The sequence below is a fragment of the Ammospiza caudacuta genome, chromosome 35 (assembly GCF_027887145.1).
Source record: "Ammospiza caudacuta isolate bAmmCau1 chromosome 35, bAmmCau1.pri, whole genome shotgun sequence".
NCBI lineage: Eukaryota > Metazoa > Chordata > Aves > Passeriformes > Passerellidae > Ammospiza > Ammospiza caudacuta.
In genome coordinates this window covers 1,161,209-1,182,391 of record NC_080627.1, presented here as the reverse complement: position 1 = coordinate 1,182,391, position 21,183 = coordinate 1,161,209, and the positions used below count along the sequence as shown (strand labels likewise).

Below are 21,183 nucleotides of genomic sequence, written 5' to 3'. Positions count from 1 at the left end.
CAATTTGGGGACACAACAATTTTTTGGGGAGGGGGTGGGGACGTTTTTGGGCAGGGGGGGAGGTGACAATTGGATGGGGGAGGGGACAATTTTGGGGGGAGGTCCTGAGACCCCTCCCCCATTTTTGGGGGGGGGGGGGTGGGGCTGCCCCTCCCCCACATTTTGGGGCCCCTCCCCCATTTTGGGGTCCGCCCCTCCCCCCCCCCCGGATCCGTCCCAGACGCGGAAGTTTCGCCGCCCCTCCCCCCCCCCCCCCCCCCCCCCCCCACCCCCCCCCCCCCCCCCCCGGGCCGTGACTCAGTTTCCCTTCCCCTCCCCCCCCCCCTTCCCTTCTCCCCCCCCCCCCCCCCGGCGCCGTTTCCTGGGTGGGGCCCGCGGCGAAACCGGGGCCAAAAAGCGGCGAAATCGGGAAAAAAGGGACAAAAAGGGACAAAAATCGGGCAAAAAGCGGCGAAATCGGGGAAAAACGATAAACCGGGAGCACCCGGGACAAACCGGGATTGGCCAGGGGCAAACCGGGAGCACCCGGGACAAAGCGGGACAAAGCGGAACCATCCGGGACAAAGCGGGGACTGACCAGGAACAAACCGGGACCACCCAGGACAAAGCGGGACCACCCGGGATAAACCGGGACCCGGCGGGGACGACCCGGGACAAACCGGGACCACCCGGGACAAACAGGAAGGAGCGGGGACAGACCGGGACCACCCGGGATAACGCAGAGACAAAGCGGGAACCACCCGGCGGGGACAGACCCGGGACAAACCGGGACCACCCGGGATAACGCAGAGACAAAGCGGAACCACCCGGGACAAAGCGGGACCGACCAGGGACAAACCGGGACCACCCGGGACAAAGCGGAACCACCCGGGACAAAGCGGGACCGACCAGGACAAGCGGGAAGGATCGGGAGCACCCGGGACAAAGCGGAACCGGTAGGGAACAAACCGGGAGCACCCGGGATAAGCGGGATAAACCGGGAGGACAAGCGGGACAAAGCGGGGGAGATAAAATGAGATAAACCAGGATAAACCGGGGGGGACAAACCGGACAAACCGAGGGAGATAAACCGGGACAAACCGGGGGAGGATAAACCCGGGACATCCGGCCGAGGGTTTGTCCCGGTCTATTACGATCCCTCCCAAGGGTTTATCCCGGTCCCTCCCAGGGGTTTATCCCGGTCCATCCCGAGGGTTTATCCCGGTCCCTCCCGAGGGTTTATCCCGGTCCATCCCGAGGGTTTATCCCGGTCCCTCCCGAGGGTTTATCCCGGTCCCTCCCGAGGGTTTATCCCGGTCCCTCCCGAGGATTTATCCCGGTCCATCCCGAGGGTTTATCCCGGTGCATCCTGTGGGGTTTATCCTGGTCCCTCCCGATCCTTCCCGAGGATTTATCCCGGTCCCTCCTGAGGAGTCTGTCCCGGTCTGTTCCGCCCCTCCCAAGGGTTCATCCCGCTTCCTCCCGAGAGTTTATCCCGGTCCTTCCGGCGTCCGGTCCCTCTCGAGGGGTTTATCCCGGTCCCTCCCAGGAGTTTATCCTGGTCCCTCCCGAGGGTTTATCCCGGTCCCTCCCGAGGGTTTATCCCGGTCCCTCCCAGGGGTTTATCCCGGTCCCTCCCGAGGGTTTATCCCGGTCCATCCCGAGGGTTTATCCCGGTCCATCCCGAGGGTTTATCCCGGTCCATCCCCAGGAGTTTATCCCGGTCCCTCCCAAGGGTTTATCCCGGTCCCTCCCGAGGGTTTATCCCGGTCCCTCCCAAGAGTTTATCCCGGTCCATCCCCAGGAGTTTATCCCTGTCCATCCCGAAGGTTTATCCCGGTCCCTCCCGGTCCCTCCCGTGGGTTTATCCCGGTCCCTCCCGGTCCCTCCCGAGGGTTTATCCTGGTCCATCCCGAGGGTTTATCCTGGTCCATCCCGAGGGTTTATCCCGGTCCTTCCGGCGTCCGGTCCCTCTCGAGGGGTTTATCCCGGTCCCCTCCCGAGGGTTTATCCCGGTCCATCCCCAGGAGTTTATCCCTGTCCATCCCGAAGGTTTATCCGGTCCCTCCCGGTCCCTCCCGAGGGTTTATCCCCGGTCCCTCCCGAGGGTTTATCCCGGTCCCTCCCGAGGGTTTATCCCGGTCCCTCCCGAGGGTTAACCCCGGTGTCCGGTACCCAGTCTCTCCCAGGATGCCGCCGCCCCTCCCGCCGTCCCTCCGCCCGTCCCTCCGCCTGTCCGTCTGTCTGTCCGTGCTGCTGTGCCCGTTCCTGGCCGTGCCGTGCCGCGCCCTGGGCACGTGCCGCACGCTGGACCTGGAGGCGGCGCGGCTCAAGCGCATCGAGGCCGTGCGGGGCCAGATCCTGAGCAAGCTCCGGTTACCGGCGCCGCCCGCCGAGCCCGGCCCGGCGCCCGCGCTGCCCGAGGAGGTGCGGGCGCTCTACAACAGCACCCGGGAGCTGCTGCGGCAGCGGGGCGCGGCAGCGGGAGAGCCAGGAGGGCCAGGAGAGCCAGGATTACTACGCCAAGGAGCTGCTGCGCTTCCCCATGGAGAGCCCCGGGGACGGTGAGGGACACTGGGGACACTGGGGACATCGGGAGGGACAGATGGACATTGGGACATTGGGGGACACGGGGACACAGACCCGGCTCCGGAACACCGAGGAGCCGCAGGATCGCTGTGCCGAGGAGCTGCTGCGCTTCCCCATGGAGAGCCCCGGGGACATTGGGGACAGTGGGGGCATTGGGGACACCAGGGGGACAGATGGACATTGGGACATTGGGGACACTGGGGGGACAGATGGACATGGGGGACATTGGGGTATTGGGGACACACAGAGGAACATCAGCACGAGGAGCCGCAGGATCGCTGTGCCGAGGAGCTGCTGCGGTTCCCCATGGAGAGCGCTGGGGACATTGGGGACACTGGGGGACACTGGGGACACTGGGGACATTGGGGACACCGGGGGACAGATGGACATGGGGGACACTGGGGACGTGGCAGGGACGTGGGGACATTGGAGGTGACAGATGGACACGGAGATATGGGGACACGTGGGGGGACAGGAGCACGAGGAGCCGCAGGATCGCTGTGCCGAGGAGCCGCTGCGGTTCCCCATGGAGAGCCCTGGGGACATTGGGGACACCAGGGGGACAGACGGACATTGGGGACATTGGGGACACCAGGGGACAGATGGACATTGGGGACACTGGGGGGACAGATGGACATGGGGGACATTGGGGTATTGGGGACACACAGAGGAACATCAGCACGAGGAGCCGCAGGATCGCTGTGCCGAGGAGCTGCTGCGGTTCCCCATGGAGAGCCCCGGGGACGGTAGGGGACACTGACACTGGGGACATTGGGGACACTGGGGGACAGATGGACATGGGGGACATTGGGGACATGGCAGGGACGTGGGGACATTGGAGGTGACAGGTGGACACGGAGATATGGGGACACGTGGGGGGACAGGAGCACGAGGAGCCGCTGTGCCGAGGAGCTGCTGCGGTTCCCCATGGAGAGCGCTGGGGACATTGGGGACATTGAGAGGGACGTGACAATATGGGGACACTGAGGGGGACACCGGTACGTGAGGACAGGGGGACACACGGGGACAGAGAGACACGAGGACATGAGGACACGACACAGGGACACAGGGGACATGGGTGGGGACACTGGGGGACAGCCGACATGGGGACAGCCGGACACGGTGGGGACACTGGGGGACAGCCGGACACGGGGATAATGTCCCCCCAATGTCCCCAATCCCTGACGATGTCCCCAATGTCCCCTCAATCCCTCCAATGTCCCCCCAATGTCCCCAATGTCCCCAGTGCCCCCAATGCCCCCCAATGTCCCCAATGTCCCCAATGTCCCCTCAATCCCTCCAATGTCCCCCCAATGTCCCCAATGTCCCCAATGTCCCCAATGTCCCCAATGTCCCCAATGCCCCCAATGTCCCCAATGTCCCCAATGCCCCCAATGCCCCATTATCCCCAATGTCCCCAATGCCCCCAATGTCCCCGATGCCCCCAATGCCCCCAATGTCCCCAACCCCTGACGGTGTCCCCGCTGTCCCCTCAGGTGACCCGGAGCGCTGGCGCCCCTCCCCCCACAGCCTGTATTTCCGCTTTAACGCCTCGCGCGTGCGGGCGGGCTGGGCCGGGCCGAGCTGAGCCGGGCCGAGCTGCGCATGCTCAGACAGGGCACGGGACAGGGGACAGCGGGGACAGCACAGGGGACACCGGGAGCGGAGCAGAGAGTGGAGCTCTACCAGGTGGGACATTGGGGATTTGGGGACATTGGGGGTATTGGGGACATTGGGGACAGCGACAGGGACACTGGGAGTGGAGCAGAGAGTGGAGCTCTACCAGGTGGGACAGTGGGACATTGGGGGGGACATTGGGGACATTGGGGGGACATTGGGGCATTGGGGACATTGGGGACATTGGGGACATTGGGGGGATTGGGGACATTGGGGGGACATTGGGGGCATTGGGGACATTGGGGGCATTGGGGGGATTGGGGACATTGGGGGGACATTGGGGACATTGGGGACATTGGGGGGGATTGGGGACATTGGGGGACATTGGGGACATTGGGGACATTGGGGACATTGGGGACATTGAGAGGACGTTGGGGACATTGGGGACAGCACAGGGGACACTGGGAGCGGAGCAGAGAGTGGAGCTCTACCAGGTGGGACAGGGGGACATTGGGGGGACATTGGGGGTATTGGGACACTGGGGACATTGAGGGGACATTGGGGGCACATTGGGGACATTGGGGACAGCGACAGGGACACTGGGAGCGGAGCAGACAATGGAGCTCTACCAGGTGGGACAGCGGGGATTTGGGGACATTGGGGACATTTGGGGACATTATGGGGATTGGGGACGTTGGGGACCGTGGGGACATTGGGGGACTGGGGACATTGGGGGGACATTGGGGGGACATTGGGGGATTGGGGACACTGAGGGGATTCGGAGGATTTGGGACATTTGGGCACATTGAGGGCTTGGGGACAGAGGGGAGTTTTGGGACATTTGGCGACATTGTGGAGATCGGGGACATTTGGGGATATTGGGGACATTGGGGACATTGGGGGGATTTGGGACATTGGGGGATTGGGGGCATTGGGGACATTGGGGACACTGGGGGGACATTGGGGACATTGGAGACATTTGGGGGGATTTGGGACATTGGGGGGATTGGGGGGCTTTGGGGACATTGGGGACGTTTGGGGACACTGGGGCTGGAGCAGAGAGTGGAGATCTGCCAGGTGGGACACGGAGGTGACCGGGGACATTGGGGACATTGGGGACACTGGGGACATTTGGGGCGATTGGGTACCCTGAGGGGACATTGGGGACAATGGGGACACTGAGGGGACTGGGGGCATTGGGACGTTGGCGGTTTGGCGGGATTGGGGACATCAGTGGGACATTGGGGACATTGCGTGTTTTGGGACATTGGGGACATTGAGGGCATTGGGGACACTGGGGCTTTGGGCACATTTGAGGACATTGGGGCAATTTGGGGACATTGATGGGGACATTGGGGGACACTGAGGGGATTGGGGTGTTTGGGGACACTGGGGACACTGGGCAGTGAGGATGTCCCCAATGTCCCCAATGTCCCCAATGTCCCCAATGTCCCCAATGTCCCCAGTGTCCCCAATGTCCCCAATGTCCCCAATGTCCCCCCAATATCCCCAATGTCCCCAATGTCCCCAATGTCCCCCCAATGTCCCCAATGTCCCCAGTGTCCCCAATGTCCCCAATGCCCCCAATGTCCCCAATGCCCTCAATGTCCCCAATCCCCCCAATGTCCCCCCAATGTCCCCAATGTCCTCAATGCCCCCAATGTCCCCATATCCCCCCAATCCCCCCAATGTCCCCAATGTCCCCAATGTCCCCCCCAATGTCCCCAATGTCCCCAATCCCCTCAATGTCCCCAATCCCCCCAATGCCCCCAATGTCCCCAATGTCCCCAATCCCCCCAATGTCCCCCCAATGCCCCCAATGTCCCCAATGTCCCCCCAATCCCCCCAATCCCCCCAATCCCCCCAATCCCCCCAATGTCCCCAATGTCCCCCCAATGTCCCCAATGTCCCCAATGTCCCCAATGTCCCCCCAATGTCCCCAATGTCCCCAATGTCCCATTTTGTCCCCAGGGTTTCGGGAACTCCTCCTGGCGTTTCCTGCACGGCCGCTCCGTTCGCGTCACCGCCGAGGACGAGTGGCTCTGGTTCGATGTCACCGACACCGTGCACCAGTGGCTGCGCGGCTCCGGTGAGCGACGGCGGCGTCCCCAACGTCCCCCAGTGTCCCCCTGTCCCCAAAATCCCAAAAAACCCTGAAAATTCTGCAAAATTCCCGGAAAATTCCGTGAAAATTCACGGAAATTTCACAAAAATCGCCCAAAATGACGAAATCCCCTCAAAAAACCGACAGCATGAGTGTGGCCCCAGTGAGGGACAGCGGCGTCCCCAATGTTCCCCTGTCCCCGAATCCCAAAAAATCCTGAAAATTCTGCAAAATTCCCAGGAAATTCTGTGAAAATTAATGGAAATTTCACAAAAATCGCCCAAAATTGCGCCCGAATACGACGAAATCCCCTCAAAAAACCGACAGCATGAGTGTGGCCCCAGTGAGGGACAGCGGCGTCCCCCAGTGTCCCCCTGTCCCCGAATCCCAAAAAATCCTGAAAATTCTGCAAAATTCCCAGAAAATTCCTGAGAAATCGGCCAAAATTTCACCCAAAACCAACAAAATCTCCCCAAAAATCCAACCGTGTGTGTGTGGCTCCGGTGAGGGACAGCGGCGTCCCCAATGTCCCCCTGTCCCCGAATCCCAAAAAATTCCCAAAATTCCCCGAAAATTTCATAAAATTCCAAAAAAATTCTGCAAAAATCGGCCAAAATTTCACAAAAATGCGACAAAATCCCCCCAAAAATCCGCCTGCGAGAGCGCGGCTCCGGTGAGGGACAGTGGTGTCCCCAATATCCCTAGGGTCCCCAAATAAAAAAAAAATTCCTGAAAATTTCACAAAATTCCTAAAATTTCCATAAAATTCCTGGAAATTCTGCAAAAATTGGTCAAAATTTCACAAAAATACGACAAAATTCCCCCAAAAATCTGACTGTGAGAATGCGGCTCCAACGAGGGACAGTGGAGTCCCCGGCGTCCCCAAATCCCAAAAAAGTCCTGAGAATTCCACAAAATTTCTAAAAATTCCACAGAATTCAAGAAAATTCTGAGAAATTCCCAAAAATTTCTCAAAAATCGGCCAAAAATTCACCCAAATACAGCGAAATCCCCCCGAAAATCCGACCGTGAGGGTGCGGCTCTGTTGAGGGACAGCGCCGCCACCATTGTCCCCCTGTCCCCAAAATCCCAAAAAATCCTGAAAATTCTGCAAAATTCCCAGAAAATTCCAGAGAAATCGGCCAAAATTTCACCATAAATCCCCCCAAAAATTCCCACCAAAATCCCCTCAAAACCCTCCCAAAGTTTCCTCCAAAATCCCCCCTAAATCCCTCAAATCGCCCCAAAATCCCCTCAAAAATTACAAAATTCCTTCAAATCGCCCCTAAATCCTCCTTGAATCCCCCCCAAATCCCCCCCAAATCCTCCCAAAATAAAAAAAAATTCCTCCAAAATTACCCCCAAATCCCCCCAAAAATCCCACCAATATCCCTCTAAAATCCCCCCAATAATTCCCAAACATCCCCTCAAAATTCCCCAGAAATCCCCCCCAAACCCCCACGAAATTCCCAAAAATGTCCTCAGAAATTTCCCCCCAAATCCCCCCAAAATTCCCCCTTAAAAATCCCAAAAATTCTCCAAATTCCCTCCAATATTCCCCCAAAACCCCTCCAAAATTCCCCCAATATACCCTCAAAATTTTCCCCGAAATTCCCACAAACTCCTCCCTAAATTCCCGCCAAAATCCCCCCAATCTTGCAAATCCCCCCAAAATCCCCTAAAATCCCTGAATTTCTTCCCCAAATCCCCACAAAATTCCACAAGAAATTCCAAAATTCCCCCCAAAATTCCCTCAAAATCTTCCCAAAATTTGCCCAAAATCCCCCCCAAATATCCCAAATTCCCCCAAATTCCCTACAAAATTCCCCCAAATCCCCCCAAATTCCCCCCAAAATCCCCCCAAACCTCCCCCCAAATTCCCCCAAAATCTTCCTAAATTCCCCCAAAATCCCCAAAATCTCCCCCAAAATTCCCCCAAATTCGCCTAAAAATCCCCAAATTACCACAAAATCCCCACGAATTCCCCCAAAATTCCCCCCAAACCTTGCTTAATTCCCCCAAAAATCCCCCCAAAATCCAAAAATTCCCCCCAAAATCCCCCCAAAATCCAAAAATTCCCCCCAAAAATTCCCTCAAAATCCCCAAAATTACCCCAAAATCCTCTGAAAATTCTCCTAAATCCCCCACAAAATCCCCAAAAATTCCTCCAAATCCCCAAAATTCCACCAGAAATCCCCCAAATTCCCCCCAAAATTCCCTCAAAATCCTCCCAAAATTCACCCAAAATATCCCCAAATCCCCCAAAATCCCCTAAAAACTCCCAAATCCCCCCAAAATTCCCCCCAAAATTCCCTCCAAATCCCCCCAATTCTTCTTAAATTCCCCCAAAATCCCCAAAATTCTCCCAAAAATCCCCCCAAAAATCCCCCTAAAAATCCCCACAATTTCCCCCAAAACCTCGCTAAATCCCCCCAAAACCCCCCAAATTTCTCCAAAAATTCCCCCAAAAATCCCAAAACCCCCCAAATAATCCCCCCAAAATCCAAAAACTCCCCCCAAATTTCCCCAAAATCCTCTTAAACCCCCCACAAAATCCCCAAGAATTCCCCCAAAATCCCCAAAATTCCTCCCTAAATCCCCACAAAATTCCCTCCAAAACCCCCCCAAAAATCCCAAATCCCCCAAAATCCCTAAAAACTCCCAAATCCCCCCAAAATTCCCTCCAAATCCCCCCAATTCTTCTTAAATCCCCCAAAATCCCCAAAATTCTCCCCAAAAATCCCCCCAAATTCCCCTAAAAATCCCCACAAATTTCTCCAAAATTCCCCCAAAACCCCCCAAATTTCTGCAAAAGTTCCCCCAAAAATCCCAAAACCCCCCAAAATCCAAAAATTCCCCCCAAAATTTCCCCAAAACCCTCTGAAAATCCTCTTAAACCCCCCACAAAATTCCCAAGAATTCCTCCAAATCCCCTCAAATCCCCCCAAAATTCCACCAGAAATCCCAAAATTCCCCCCAAAATTCCCTCAAAATCCTCCCAAAATTCACCCAAAAATCCCAACCCCCCAAAATCCCCTAAAAACTCCCAAATCCCCCCAAAATTCCCCCCAAAATTCCCTCCAAATCCCCCCAATTCTTCTTAAATTCCCCCAAAATCCCCAAAATTCTCCCCAAAAATCCCCCTAAAAATCCCCACAATTTCCCCCAAAACCCCCCAAATTTCTCCAAAAATTCCCCCAAAAATCCCCAAACCCCCCAAATAATCCCCCCCAAAATCCAAAAACTCCCCCCAAATTTCCCCAAAATCCTCTTAAACCCCCCACAAAATCCCCAAAAATTCCCCCAAAATCCCCAAAATTCCTCCCTAAATCCCCACAAAATTCCCTCCAAAACCCCCCCAAAAATCCCAAAACCCCCCAAAAATCCCCAAAAATCCCCAAAATCCCAAAAATCCCCAAATTCTCCCCAGAATCCGTGGGGCTGTTCCGGCTCAGCGCTCACTGCCCCTGCGAGCCCGGGGCCGACGGCGCCGCCCCCGCCCTGAAAATCTCCATCGAAGGTGGCGAAATTTGGAAATTTGGGGAAAATTTGGGGGATTTTGGGGAAAATTTGGGGGATTTTGGGGTCTTGGGGGGATTTTGGGGAGGATTTTGGGGGGATTTAGGTGAATTTTGGGTAAAATTTGGGAATTACTGGAGGATTTTGGGGGGATTTAGGTGAATTTTGGGTAAATTTTGGGAATTACTGGGGGATTTTGGGGGGATTTAGGTGAATTTTGGGCGAATTTTTGGGAATTACTGGGGGATTTTGGGGGGGTTTAGGTGAATTTTGGGTGAATTTTGGGAATTACTGGGGGATTTTGGGGGGATTTAGGTGAATTTTGGGCGAATTTTGGGAATTATTGAGGGATTTTGGGGGGGTTTAGGTGAATTTTGGGTGAATTTTGGGAATTACTGGGGGATTTTGGGGGGATTTAGGTGAATTTTGGGTGAATTTTTGGGAATTACTGGGGGATTTTGGGGGGGTTTAGGTGAATTTTGGGTGAATTTTGGGAATTACTGGGGGATTTTGGGGGGATTTAGGTGAATTTTGGGTAAATTTTGGGAATTACTGGGGGATTTTGGGGGGATTTAGGTGAATTTTGGGTGAATTTTTGGGAATTACTGGGGGATTTTGGGGGGATTTAGGTGAATTTTGGGTAAATTTTGGGAATTACTGGGGGATTTTGGGGGGATTTAGGTGAATTTTGGGCGAATTTTGGGAATTATTGAGGGATTTTGGGGGGATTTAGGTGAATTTTGGGTAAATTTTGGGAATTACTGGGGGATTTTGGGGGGGTTTAGGTGAATTTTGGGCGAATTTTGGGAATTATTGAGGGATTTTTGGAAAATCTGAGGGGGATTTGGGGGGATTAAGGGGATTTTGAGATTTTGGGGGGATTTTGGGGGGGCGATTTTGGAGAATTTGGAAATTGTGGGGGATTTTTGGGGGAGATTTGGGGGGATTTGGGGGAAATTTTGGGAATTTTGGGAGGAATTTGGGGATTTTGGGGAAGATTTTGGGGGAACTTAGGAGGACTTTGAGGGGATTTTGGGGAAGATTTTGGGGATTTTGGGGGGATTTGGGAAAACTTGGGGAGGATTTTGGGGGGATTTAGGTGAATTTTGGGCGAATTTTGGGAATTATTGAGGGATTTTGTGGGGATTTTTGGAAAATCTGAGGGGGATTTTTGAGGGGGATTTGGGGGAATTGAGGGGATTTTGAGATTTTGGGGGAGATTTGGGGGGATTTTTGGAGAATTTAGAAATTGGGGGGAATTTTGGGGGGAATTTGGGTGCGATTTGGAGGGATTTGGGTGAAATTTTGGGAATTTTAGGAAGAATTTGGGGATTTTGAGGGGATTTTGAGGAATTTGGGGAGGATTTTGAGGGGATTTTGGGGAAGATTTTGGGGGAATTTGGGGAAAACTTGGGGAGGATTTTGGGGGGATTTAGGTGAATTTTGGGCAAATTTTTGGGAATTATTGGGGGATTTTGAGGGTGATTTTGAGGGGATTTGGAAGGATTTGGGGGAATTAAGGGGATTTTGGGGGGTTTTGGGATTTTGAGGGGATTTTGGGGAGATTTTTGGGGAATTTTGAAATTGTGGGGAGTTTATAGGGGATTTGGGGAAAAATTGGAGGGGATTTTGGGGGGAATTAGGAAGATTTTGGAGGATTTTTGGGAGGAATTTGGGTATTTTGAGGGGATTGTGAAGAAATTTGGGGGGATTTGGGGGGATTTGGGGGAGAATTTGGGGTTTTTGGGGGGATTTTGGGACGAATTTGGGGTTTTTGGGGGGATTTTGGGAGGAATTTGGGCGGATTTTGGTGGATTTGGGGGAGAATTTGGGGTTTTTGGGGGGATTTTGGGAGGAATTTGGGGATTTTGAAGGATTTCGGGGGATTTGTGGGGGGAGATTTTGGGGGATGTTTGGGGGAGTTTTGGGGGAATTTCAGGAGATTTTGTTCAAGGTGTTTTTATTATTTTGTGTCATTTTGGCGGCGTTTCGAGCAGCAGCGCCGAGCCGTGTCCCCAATGTCCCCAATGTCCCCAATGTCCCCAATGTCCCCAATGTCCCCAATGTCCCCAATGTCCCCAGTGTCCCCAGTGTCCCCAATGTCCCCAATGTCCCCAATGTCCCCAGTGATGATGTCACCAACGTCCCCAACGTCCCCGATGTTCCCAGTGATGTCCCCAGTGTCCCCAATGTCCCCAATGTCCCCAGTAATGATGTCACCAACATCCCCAATGTCCCCAGTGATGTCCCCAGTGGTGTCCCCAATGTCCCCAATGATGTCCCCAATGGTGTCCCCAATGGTGTCCCCAATGTCCCCAATGATGTCCCCAATGGTGTCCCCAATGTCCTCATTGTTGTCCCCAGGGTTCGAGCAGGAGCGGGGTGACACGCAGAGCATCGCGCGCCGTCACCGCCGCGTCCCCAGTGATGTCCCCAATGGTGTCCCCAATGTCCCCAATCGTGTCCCCAATGATGTCCCCAATGGTGTCCCCAATGTCCTCATTGTTGTCCCCAGGGTTCGAGCAGGAGCGGGGTGACACGCAGAGCATCGCGCGCCGTCACCGTCGCGTCCCCAGTGATGTCCCCAATGGTGTCCCCAGTGGTGTCCCCAGTGATGTCCCCAATGGTGTCCCCAATGGTGTCCCCAATGGTGTCCCCAATGTCCCCATTGCTGTCCCCAGGTTTCGAGCAGGAGCGTGGGGACACGCAGAGCATCGCGCGCCGTCACCGCCGTGTCCCCAATGTCCCCAATGTCCCCAATGGTGTCCCCAATGTCCCCATTGCTGTCCCCAGGTTTCGAGCAGGAGTGCGGGGACATGCAGAGCATCGCGCGCCGTCACCGCTGTGTCCCCAGTGATGTCCCCAATGTCCCCAGTGTGCCCAATGATGATGATGTCATTGTTGTCCCCAATGATGATGTCATTGTTGTCCCCAGGGTTTGAACAGGAGCGCGGGGACACGCAGAGCATCGCGCGCCGTCACTGCCACATCCCCAGTGATGTCCCCAATGGTGTCCCCAATGGTGTCCCCAATGGTGTCCCCAATGATGTCCCCAATGGTGTCCCCAATGGTGTCCCCAATGTCCTCATTGTTGTCCCCAGGTTTCGAGCAGGAGCGTGGGGACACGCAGAGCATCGCGCGCCGTCACCGCCGCGTCCCCAGTGATGTCCCCAATGATGTCCCCAATGGTGTCCCCAATGGTGTCCCCAATGTCCCCATTGCTGTCCCCATGCAGGTTTCGAGCAGGAGCGGGGTGACACGCAGAGCATCGCGCGCCATCACCGCTGTGTCCCCAGTGATGTCCCCAATGGTGTCCCCAGTGATGATGATGTCATTGCTGTCCCCAATGATGATGATGTCATTACTGTCCCCATGCAGGTTTCGAGCAGGAGCGGGGTGACACGCAGAGCATCGCGCGCCGTCACCGCCGTGTCCCCAATGATGTCCCCAATGGTGTCCCCAATGGTGTCCCCAATGTCCCCATTGCTGTCCCCAGGGTTCCGAGCAGGAGCGGGGTGACACGCAGAGCATCGCGCGCCGTCACCGCCGTGTCCCCAGTGATGTCCCCAATGGTGTCCCCAGTGATGATGATGTCATTGCTGTCCCCAGTGATGATGATGTCATTGCTGTCCCCATGCAGGGTTCGAGCAGGAGCGGGGGGACATGCAGAGCATCGCGCGCCGTCACCGCCGCGTCCCCCACGTCCTGGCCATGGCGCTGCCACCCGAGCGCGCCCAGGCCCTGCACGGGCACCGACAGCGGCGGGAGCTGCAGGGACAGCACTGCGGGGGGTAGGGGACACTGGGGACACCCCTGGGACACTGGGGACACCCCTGGGACACTGGGGACATTGGGGACACTGGGGACATTGGGGACACTGGGGAGACATTGGGGGGATTGGGGACATTGGGGACATTGGGGACATTGGGCACATTGGGGAGACATTGGGGGGACATTGGGGGGACATTGGGGGGATTGGGGACATTGGGGACACTGGGGGGATTGGGGGGACACTGGGGACATCACTGGGACACTGGGGACATTGGGGACATTGGGGACATTGGGGACATTGGGGGGATTGGGGACATTGGGGACACTGGGGGCATTGGGGGCATTGGGGGGACATTGGGGGGACATTGGGGGGACACTGGGGGGATTGGGGACATTGGGGGCATTGGGGACACTGGGGGGACATTGGGGGCACATTGGGGGGATTGGGGGCATTGGGGACACCTGGGGACATTGAGGGGACATTGGGGGCATTGGGGACATTGGGGGCATTGAGGGGACATTGGGGACATTGGGGGGACATTGGGGGGACATTGGGGACGCTGGGGACCCTTCCCCAAAATCGGGACCCTGAGGACCCCCCCAAATCCCCCATTATTCCCTCAGGGAGAGCTGGGGACACCTTGGGACCCCCCTGGGACCCCCCAAACCCTCCCCAAACCTCTCGGAACCCCCCAAAATCCTCCCCAAAATCCACGTTATTCACTCGGGGAGAGCTTGGGACCCCCTGGGACCCCCCCAAATCCCCTCAAAATCCCCCCAAAACCCCCCAAAATCCCCCCAAATCCCCATTTCTGACCCCTGGGACCCCCCCAAATCCTCCCCAAACCTTCCCTTATTCACTCAGGGAGAGCTGGGGACTCCCTGGGACCCCCCAAATCCCCCCCAAACCCCCATTTGTGACCCTGGGACCCCCCAAATTCCCCCCAAACCCCCATTTCTGACCCTGTGACCCCCCAAATTCCCCCCAAACCCCCATTTCTGACCCTGTGACCCCCCAAATTCCCCCCAAACCCCCATTTCTGACCCTGGGACCCCCCAAATCCCCATTTATCACCCTGAGAGCCCCCCCAAACCCCCATTTCTGACCCTGTGACCCCCCAAATCCCTCCCAAACCCCCATTTGTGACCCTGGGACCCCCCAAACCCCCCCCAAACCCCCATTTCTGACCCTGGGACCCCCCAAATCCCCATTTATCACCCTGAGAGCCCCCCCAAACCCCCATTTCTGACCCTGTGACCCCCCAAATCCCTCCCAAACCCCCATTTGTGACCCTGGGACCCCCCAAACCCCCCCCAAACCCCCATTTGTGACCCTGGGACCCCCCAACCGTGGCAGCCCCGAGGAGCAGAGCTGCTGTGTCCGTCCCTTGTACATCGATTTCCGCCGGGACCTGGAGTGGAAGTGGATCCACGAGCCCCGGGGCTACATGGCCAACTTCTGCGGGGGGGCCCTGCTCCTACATCTGGAGCGCCGACAGCCACCACACCAAGGTGGGCTTTTGGGGGGTCCCACCGGGGTCTGGGGGGTCCCTGAGGGTCCTGGGTAGGGTTTGGGGGTGTTTGGGTGGGATTGGGAGGGGTTTGGGTGGGATTTGGGGGGATTTGAGGGAGTTCTGGAGGGGTTTTGGGAGGATTTGGGGGGGTCCTTGGGGGTCCCAGAGGGTCCTGGGAGGGGTTTTGGGGGTGTTTGGGTGGGATTTGGGGGTGTTTGGGGGTGTTTGGGTGGGATTTGGGGTGTTTGGGTGGGATTTGAGTGGGATTTGGGTGGGTTTGGGTGGGATTTGGGGGTGTTTGGGGGTGTTTGGGTGGCATTTGGGGGGTCCCACAGGGGTCTGGGGGGGTCCCTGAGGGTCCCCAGCCCTCCCCGAGTGAATAACGGGGGGGTTTGGGGAGGATCTGGGGGGATTTCAGGGAGTTCTGGAGGGGTTTTGGGGGATTTTGGGAGGATTTGGGGGTGTCCTTGGGGGTCCCAGAGGGTGCTGGGAGGGGTTTTGGGGTGTTTGGGTGGGATTTGGGTGGGATTTGGGGATGTTTGGGGGTGTTTGGGTGGGATTTGGGGGTGTTTGGTTGGGATATGAGTGAGATTTGGGGGGTTTGGGTGGGATTTGGGGGTGTTTGGGGGTGTTTGGGTGGGATTTGAGTGGGATTTGGGTGGGTTTGGGTGGGATTTGGGGTGTTTGGGTGGGATTTGGGGGCGTTTGGGGGTGTTTGGGTGGGATTTGGGGGTGTTTGGGGGTGTTTGGGTGGGATTTGGGGGGTCCCACAGGGGTCTGGGGGGGTCCCTGAGGGTCCCCAGCCCTCCCCGAGTGAATAACGGGGGGGTTTGGGGAGGATCTGGGGGGATTTGAGGGAGTTCTGGAGGGGTTTTGGGAGGATTTTGGGGGGTCCTTGGGGGTCCCAGAGAGTCCTGGAGGGGATTTGAGGGGGTCGTTGGGGGTCCCAGAGGGTCCTGGGAGGGGTTTTGGGGGTATTTGGGTGGGATTTGGGTGGGTTTGGGTGGGATTTGGGTGGGATTTGGGGGTGTTTGGGGGTGTTTGGGTGGGATTTGGGTGGGATTTGGGTGGGATTTGGGTGGGACTTGGGGGTGTTTGGGTGGGATTTGGGGGGTTTGGGTGGGATTTGGGTGGGATTTGGGGGTGTTTGGGGGTGTTTGGGTGGGATTTGGGTGGGTTTGGGTGGGATTTGGGGGTGTTTGGGTGGGATTTGAGAGGTTTGGGTGGGATTTGGGGGATCCTGGAAGGGTTTCGGGGGATTTGAAGGGACTTTGGGGGGTCCCAGAGCATCCTGGAGGGGATTTGAGGGGGTCCTTGGGGGTCCCAGAGGGTCCTGGGAGGGGTTTTGGGGTGTTTGGGTGGGATTTGGGGTGTTTGGGGGTGTTTGGGGGGGATTTTGGGGTGTTTGGGGGTGTTTGGGTGGGATTTGGGGTGATTGGGTGGGATTTGGGGGTCCTGGGGGTGTTTGGGTGGGATTTGGGGGGTTTAGGGAGGATTTGGGGGGATTTCAGGGAGTTCTGGAGGGGTTTTGGGGGATTTTGGGAGGATTTTGGGGGGTCCCAGGCGGTCCTGGGGAGGATTTTGGGGGGTCCCAGGGTGATAAATCGGGATTTGAGTGAGGGGGTCCTTGCAGTGTCTTGGGGGGGTCCCAGAGCATCCTGGAGGGGATTTGAGGGGGTCCCAGAGGGTCCTGGGAGGGGTTTTGGGGTGTTTGGGTGGGATATGGGTGGGATTTGGGGGTGTTTGGGTGGGATTTGGGGGTGTTTGGGTGGGATTTGAGTGGGATTTGGGTGGGTTTGGGTGGGATTTGGGGGTGTTTGGGTGGGATTTGGGGGTGTTTGGGTGGGATTTGGGGGTGTTTGGGTGGGATTTGGGGGTGTTTGGGGGTGTTTGGGTGGGATTTGGGGGTGTTTGGGTGGGATTTGAGTGGGATTTGGGTGGGTTTGGGTGGGATTTGGGGGTGTTTGGGTGGGATTTGGGGGTGTTTGGGTGGGATTTGGGGATGTTTGGGGGTGTTTGGGTGGGATTTGGGGGTCCTGGGGGTGTTTGGGTGGGATTTGGGTGGGATTTGGGTGGGATTTGGGTGGGATTTGGGGGTGTTTGGGTGGGATTTGGGGGCGTTTGGGGGATTCCTGGGGGTCCTAGAGGGGCACCCGTGGGTGCTGAGGGGGGATTTGGGGGGGTCCTGGGTGGGATTTGGGGGTGTTTGGGGGGTCCCCGGGGCTCCTGGAAGGGCGTCTGTGTGTCCTGAGAGGGATTTGGGGGGTCCTGGGTGGGTTTGAGGGGGGTCTGGGGAGGATTTTGGGGGTCCCAGGGTGATAAATGAGGATTTGTGGGGGCCCTCGGGGGGTCCCAGAAGGTCTTGAGGGGCATCTGTGGGTCCTGAGGGGCATTTGGGGCAGCTTGGGGCAATTTTGGGGCATTTTGAGGTTATTTTGGGGCAATTTTGGGGCATTTTGTGCCCATTTTTGAGACATTTTCGGGGCATTTTGGGTCCAGTTTTGGATCCTTTTTTGAGTCCATTTTGGGTCCATTTTTGGGGCATTTTGGGTCAACTTTTGGGGCATTTTGAGGTTATTTTGGGGCACTTTTTGGGGCATTTTGAGGTTTTTTTGGGGCATTTTGAGGTTATTTTGGGTCAATTTTTGCGGCATTTTGAGGTTATTTTGGGACAATTTTTGGGGCATTTTGAGGTTATTTTGAGGCACTTTTTGGGTCCATTTTTGGGACATATTTTGGGTCCATTTTGGGAGCATTTTGTGCCCATTTTTGAGACATTTTTGGGGCATTTTGGGTCCAGTTTTGGATCCATTTTTGAGTCCATTTTTGTGTCCTTTTTGGGTCCATTTTTGGGGCATTTTGGGTCCATTTTTGGGGCATTTTGGGGCATTTTGGATCCATTTTGGGACATTTTGAGTCCATTTTTATGTCCATTTTGGGTCAATTTTTTGGACATTTTTGGTTCATTTTTGGAGCATTTTGGGGCCATTTTTGGGTCAATTCTGGGGATATTTTGGGATTATTTTGGGTCCTTTTTGGGTCCATTTTTGGAGCATTTTGGGGCCAATTTTGGGGATATTTTGGGACCATATTGGGTCAATTTTTGGGGCATTTTGGGTCCATTTTGGGACCATTTTTGGGTCAATTTTTGAGGCATTTTGGGTCCATTTTGGGACTTTTTTGTGTCCATTTTGGGTCCATTTTTGGAACATTTTTGGTGTCCATTTTGGGGCATTTTGGGTCCATTTTGGGAGCATTTTGGGTCCATTTTGGGTCCAGTTTTGGATCCATTTTTGAGTCAATTTTTTGGTCCATTTTGGGACATTTTTTGAATCAATTTCGGGGGTATTTTGTGTCAATTTTGGGACATTTTGAGTCCATTTTTGTGTCCATTTTGTGGCATTTTGGGTCCATTTTTGGGACGTTTTTTGGGTCCATTTTGGGGCATTTTGGGTCCATTTTTGTGACTTATTTTGGGTCCTTTTTTGGGTCCATTTTGGGACATTTTGAGTCCATTTTTATGTCCATTTTGGGGCATTTTGGGTCAATTTTTTGGACATTTTTGGTTCATTTTTGGAGCATTTTGGGGCCATTTTTGGGTCAATTCTGGGGATATTTTGGGATTATTTTGGGTCCTTTTTTGGAGCATTTTGGGGCCATTTTGGGCCCAGTTTTGGATCCAATTTTGGGGCATTTTTGATGCATTTTGGGGACAATGTTGGGACCATTTTTAGGTCCATTTTTGGGCCATTTTAGGGCCATTTTTGGATGCTTTTTGGGGATATTTTGGGTCCATTTTGGGACTTTTTGGGGTCCATTTTTGGGTTACTCTGGGTCCATTTTTGGGGATATTTTGGGTCCATTTTGGGTCCATTTTTGAGGATATTTTGGAGATATTTTGGGTCCATTTTGCAGCGAATTTCAGACTCATTTTGGGGTAATTTTAGGATGGATTTTGGGAGTATTTTGGGCTTATTTTGTGGTGTATTTTAGGCTGTATTTTGCAGAAATTTTTGGTCTATTTTGAAGGCATTTTGAGGTGTATTTTGCTGGTACTTTGGTGTATTTGGGGTTATTTTGTGCTGTATTTTGGGTGTATTTTTGGGTGTATTTTGGGTCATTTTGGGGCAATTTTGGGACATATTTTTCAGATATTTTGGCCATATCTCAGCTGCATTTCCGAGGCTCTTTTCCAGTCTATTCTGGCTGAATTCTGGGTCCATTTTGCTGCATTTTGGTTCCATTTTCCCCCCAAATTCCCCATTTCTCCCTGCCCAGGTGCTGGCCCTGTACAACCTGCACAGCACAGGGGGTTTGGGGCATTTTGGGTCCATTTTGGGGATAATTTGGGTCCATTTTGGGTCCATTTTTGGGGGATTTTGGGTCCATTTTGGGTCCATTTTTGGGGGATTTTGGGTCCATTTTAGGTCCATTTTTGAGGATATTTTGGAGATATTTTGGGTCCATTTTGCAGCGAATTTCAGCTCATTTTGGGGTAATTTTAGGATGGATTTTGGGAGTATTTTGGAGTGTATTTTGGGCTTATTTTGTGGTGTATTTTAGGCTGTATTTTGCAGAAATTTTTGGTCTATTTTGAAGGCATTTTGAGGTGTATTTTGCTGGTACTTTGGTGTATTTGGGGTTATTTTGTGCTGTATTTTGGGTGTATTTTTGGGTGTATTTTGGGTCATTTTGGGGCAATTTTGGGACATATTTTTCAGATATTTTGGCCATATCTCAGCTGCATTTCCGAGGCTCTTTTCCAGTCTATTCTGGCTGAATTTTGGGTCCATTTTGCTGCATTTTGGTTCCATTTTCCCCCCAAATTCCCCATTTCTCCCTGCCCAGGTGCTGGCCCTGTACAACCTGCACAACCCCGGCGCCTCGGCCGCGCCGTGCTGCGTCCCGCAGAGCCTGGAGCCGCTGCCCATCGTTTACTACGTGGGGCGCAAGGCGCGCGTGGAGCAGCTCTCGGGGATGGTGGTCAGCGCCTGCAAGTGCAGCTGACCCCAAAACCGCCCAAAACCCACCCCAAAAAAATCCCCGTCACACCCCTAAAAATGTCTACATTTACCCCAAGAAGTTCCCGGCTTTGTTGGACCAATAAATTTTATTTAATTTCTAATTTTTTGGTGATTTTTGTCTTCAAATATCCTGCAAAAAAAGCCCCAAATCCACTGAAAAATCCCCCAAATCCCCCCTCGAAAATCCCCCCAAATAAACCCCAAATCCCCCTAAAAATCCCCCCAAAATAAACCCCAAATCCCTTTAAAAATCCCCCCAAAGTCTACCCAAAAATAATCCCTAAAATAAACCCCAAACATCCACTCCAAAATCATCCCAAAAATCCACCCCAAAATACCCCACAACACCCCAAATTCCACCCCAAAACTCCCCAAATCCACCCCAAAAAATCCCCACCACACCCCTAAAAATTTCCACATTTACCCCAAGAAGTTCCCGGCTTTGTTGGACCAATAAATTTTATTTAATTTCTAATTTTTTGGTGATTTTTGTCTTCAAATATCCTCCAAAAAAGCCCCAAATCCCCCCCAAAATCCCCCCAAATCCCCCCTCAAAAATCCCCCAAAATAAATCCCAAATTCCCCCAAAATAAACCCAAAATCCACTCCCAAGATCCCCCAATCTCCCCAAAAAGCCACCCCAAAATTGACCCCAAAAATCCCCAAAATACCCCAAAAATCCCCAAAATCCATCCCAAAAAATCCCCACCCCCACCCCCCAAAATTTTCACATTTACCCTGAGAAGTTCCTGGCTTTGTTGGGCCAATAAATTTTATTTAATTTCTAATTTTTTTGCAGGTTTTTGCCTCCAAAAATGCCCAAAAATCCACCACAAAAAGCTCCAAGAGCCTCCAAAAACTCTTCACAAAAATCCCCAAAATCCCCCCTAAATCTTCCCCAAAATCCCCCCAAAAACCCCAAAATCCCCAAAATTCCACCCCAAAAAACCCCAAAATCCCCCCTAAAAACCCCCAAAATCTTCCCCAAAATCCACCTCAAAAAAACCCAAAATTCCCAAAATCTCCCCCAAAATCCCAACCCAAAAAACCCCAAAATCTTCCCCAA

The 21,183-nt window shown here is 54.2% G+C and overlaps 2 protein-coding genes across 2 annotated transcripts in view; one reads left to right on the top strand and one right to left on the bottom strand.

Moving 5' to 3' along the window:
- The window catches only part of LOC131570530 (transforming growth factor beta-1 proprotein-like), a 24,613-nt gene extending 4,395 nt beyond the window's left edge, over positions 1 to 20,218 (top strand). Inside the window, 8 exon segments of the mRNA XM_058822898.1 lie at positions 4,065 to 4,136; positions 4,139 to 4,257; positions 6,157 to 6,274; positions 9,720 to 9,809; positions 13,449 to 13,599; positions 14,937 to 15,042; positions 15,044 to 15,091; positions 19,942 to 20,218. Of these exon segments, the coding sequence (XP_058678881.1) occupies positions 4,065 to 4,136; positions 4,139 to 4,257; positions 6,157 to 6,274; positions 9,720 to 9,809; positions 13,449 to 13,599; positions 14,937 to 15,042; positions 15,044 to 15,091; positions 19,942 to 20,100 (863 nt within the window). The 3' untranslated portion in view covers positions 20,101 to 20,218.
- The window catches only part of LOC131570466 (zinc finger protein 850-like), a 748,589-nt gene that overhangs the window by 310,122 nt on the left and 417,284 nt on the right, over positions 1 to 21,183 (bottom strand). The gene's annotated exons all lie outside the window — the stretch shown is intronic.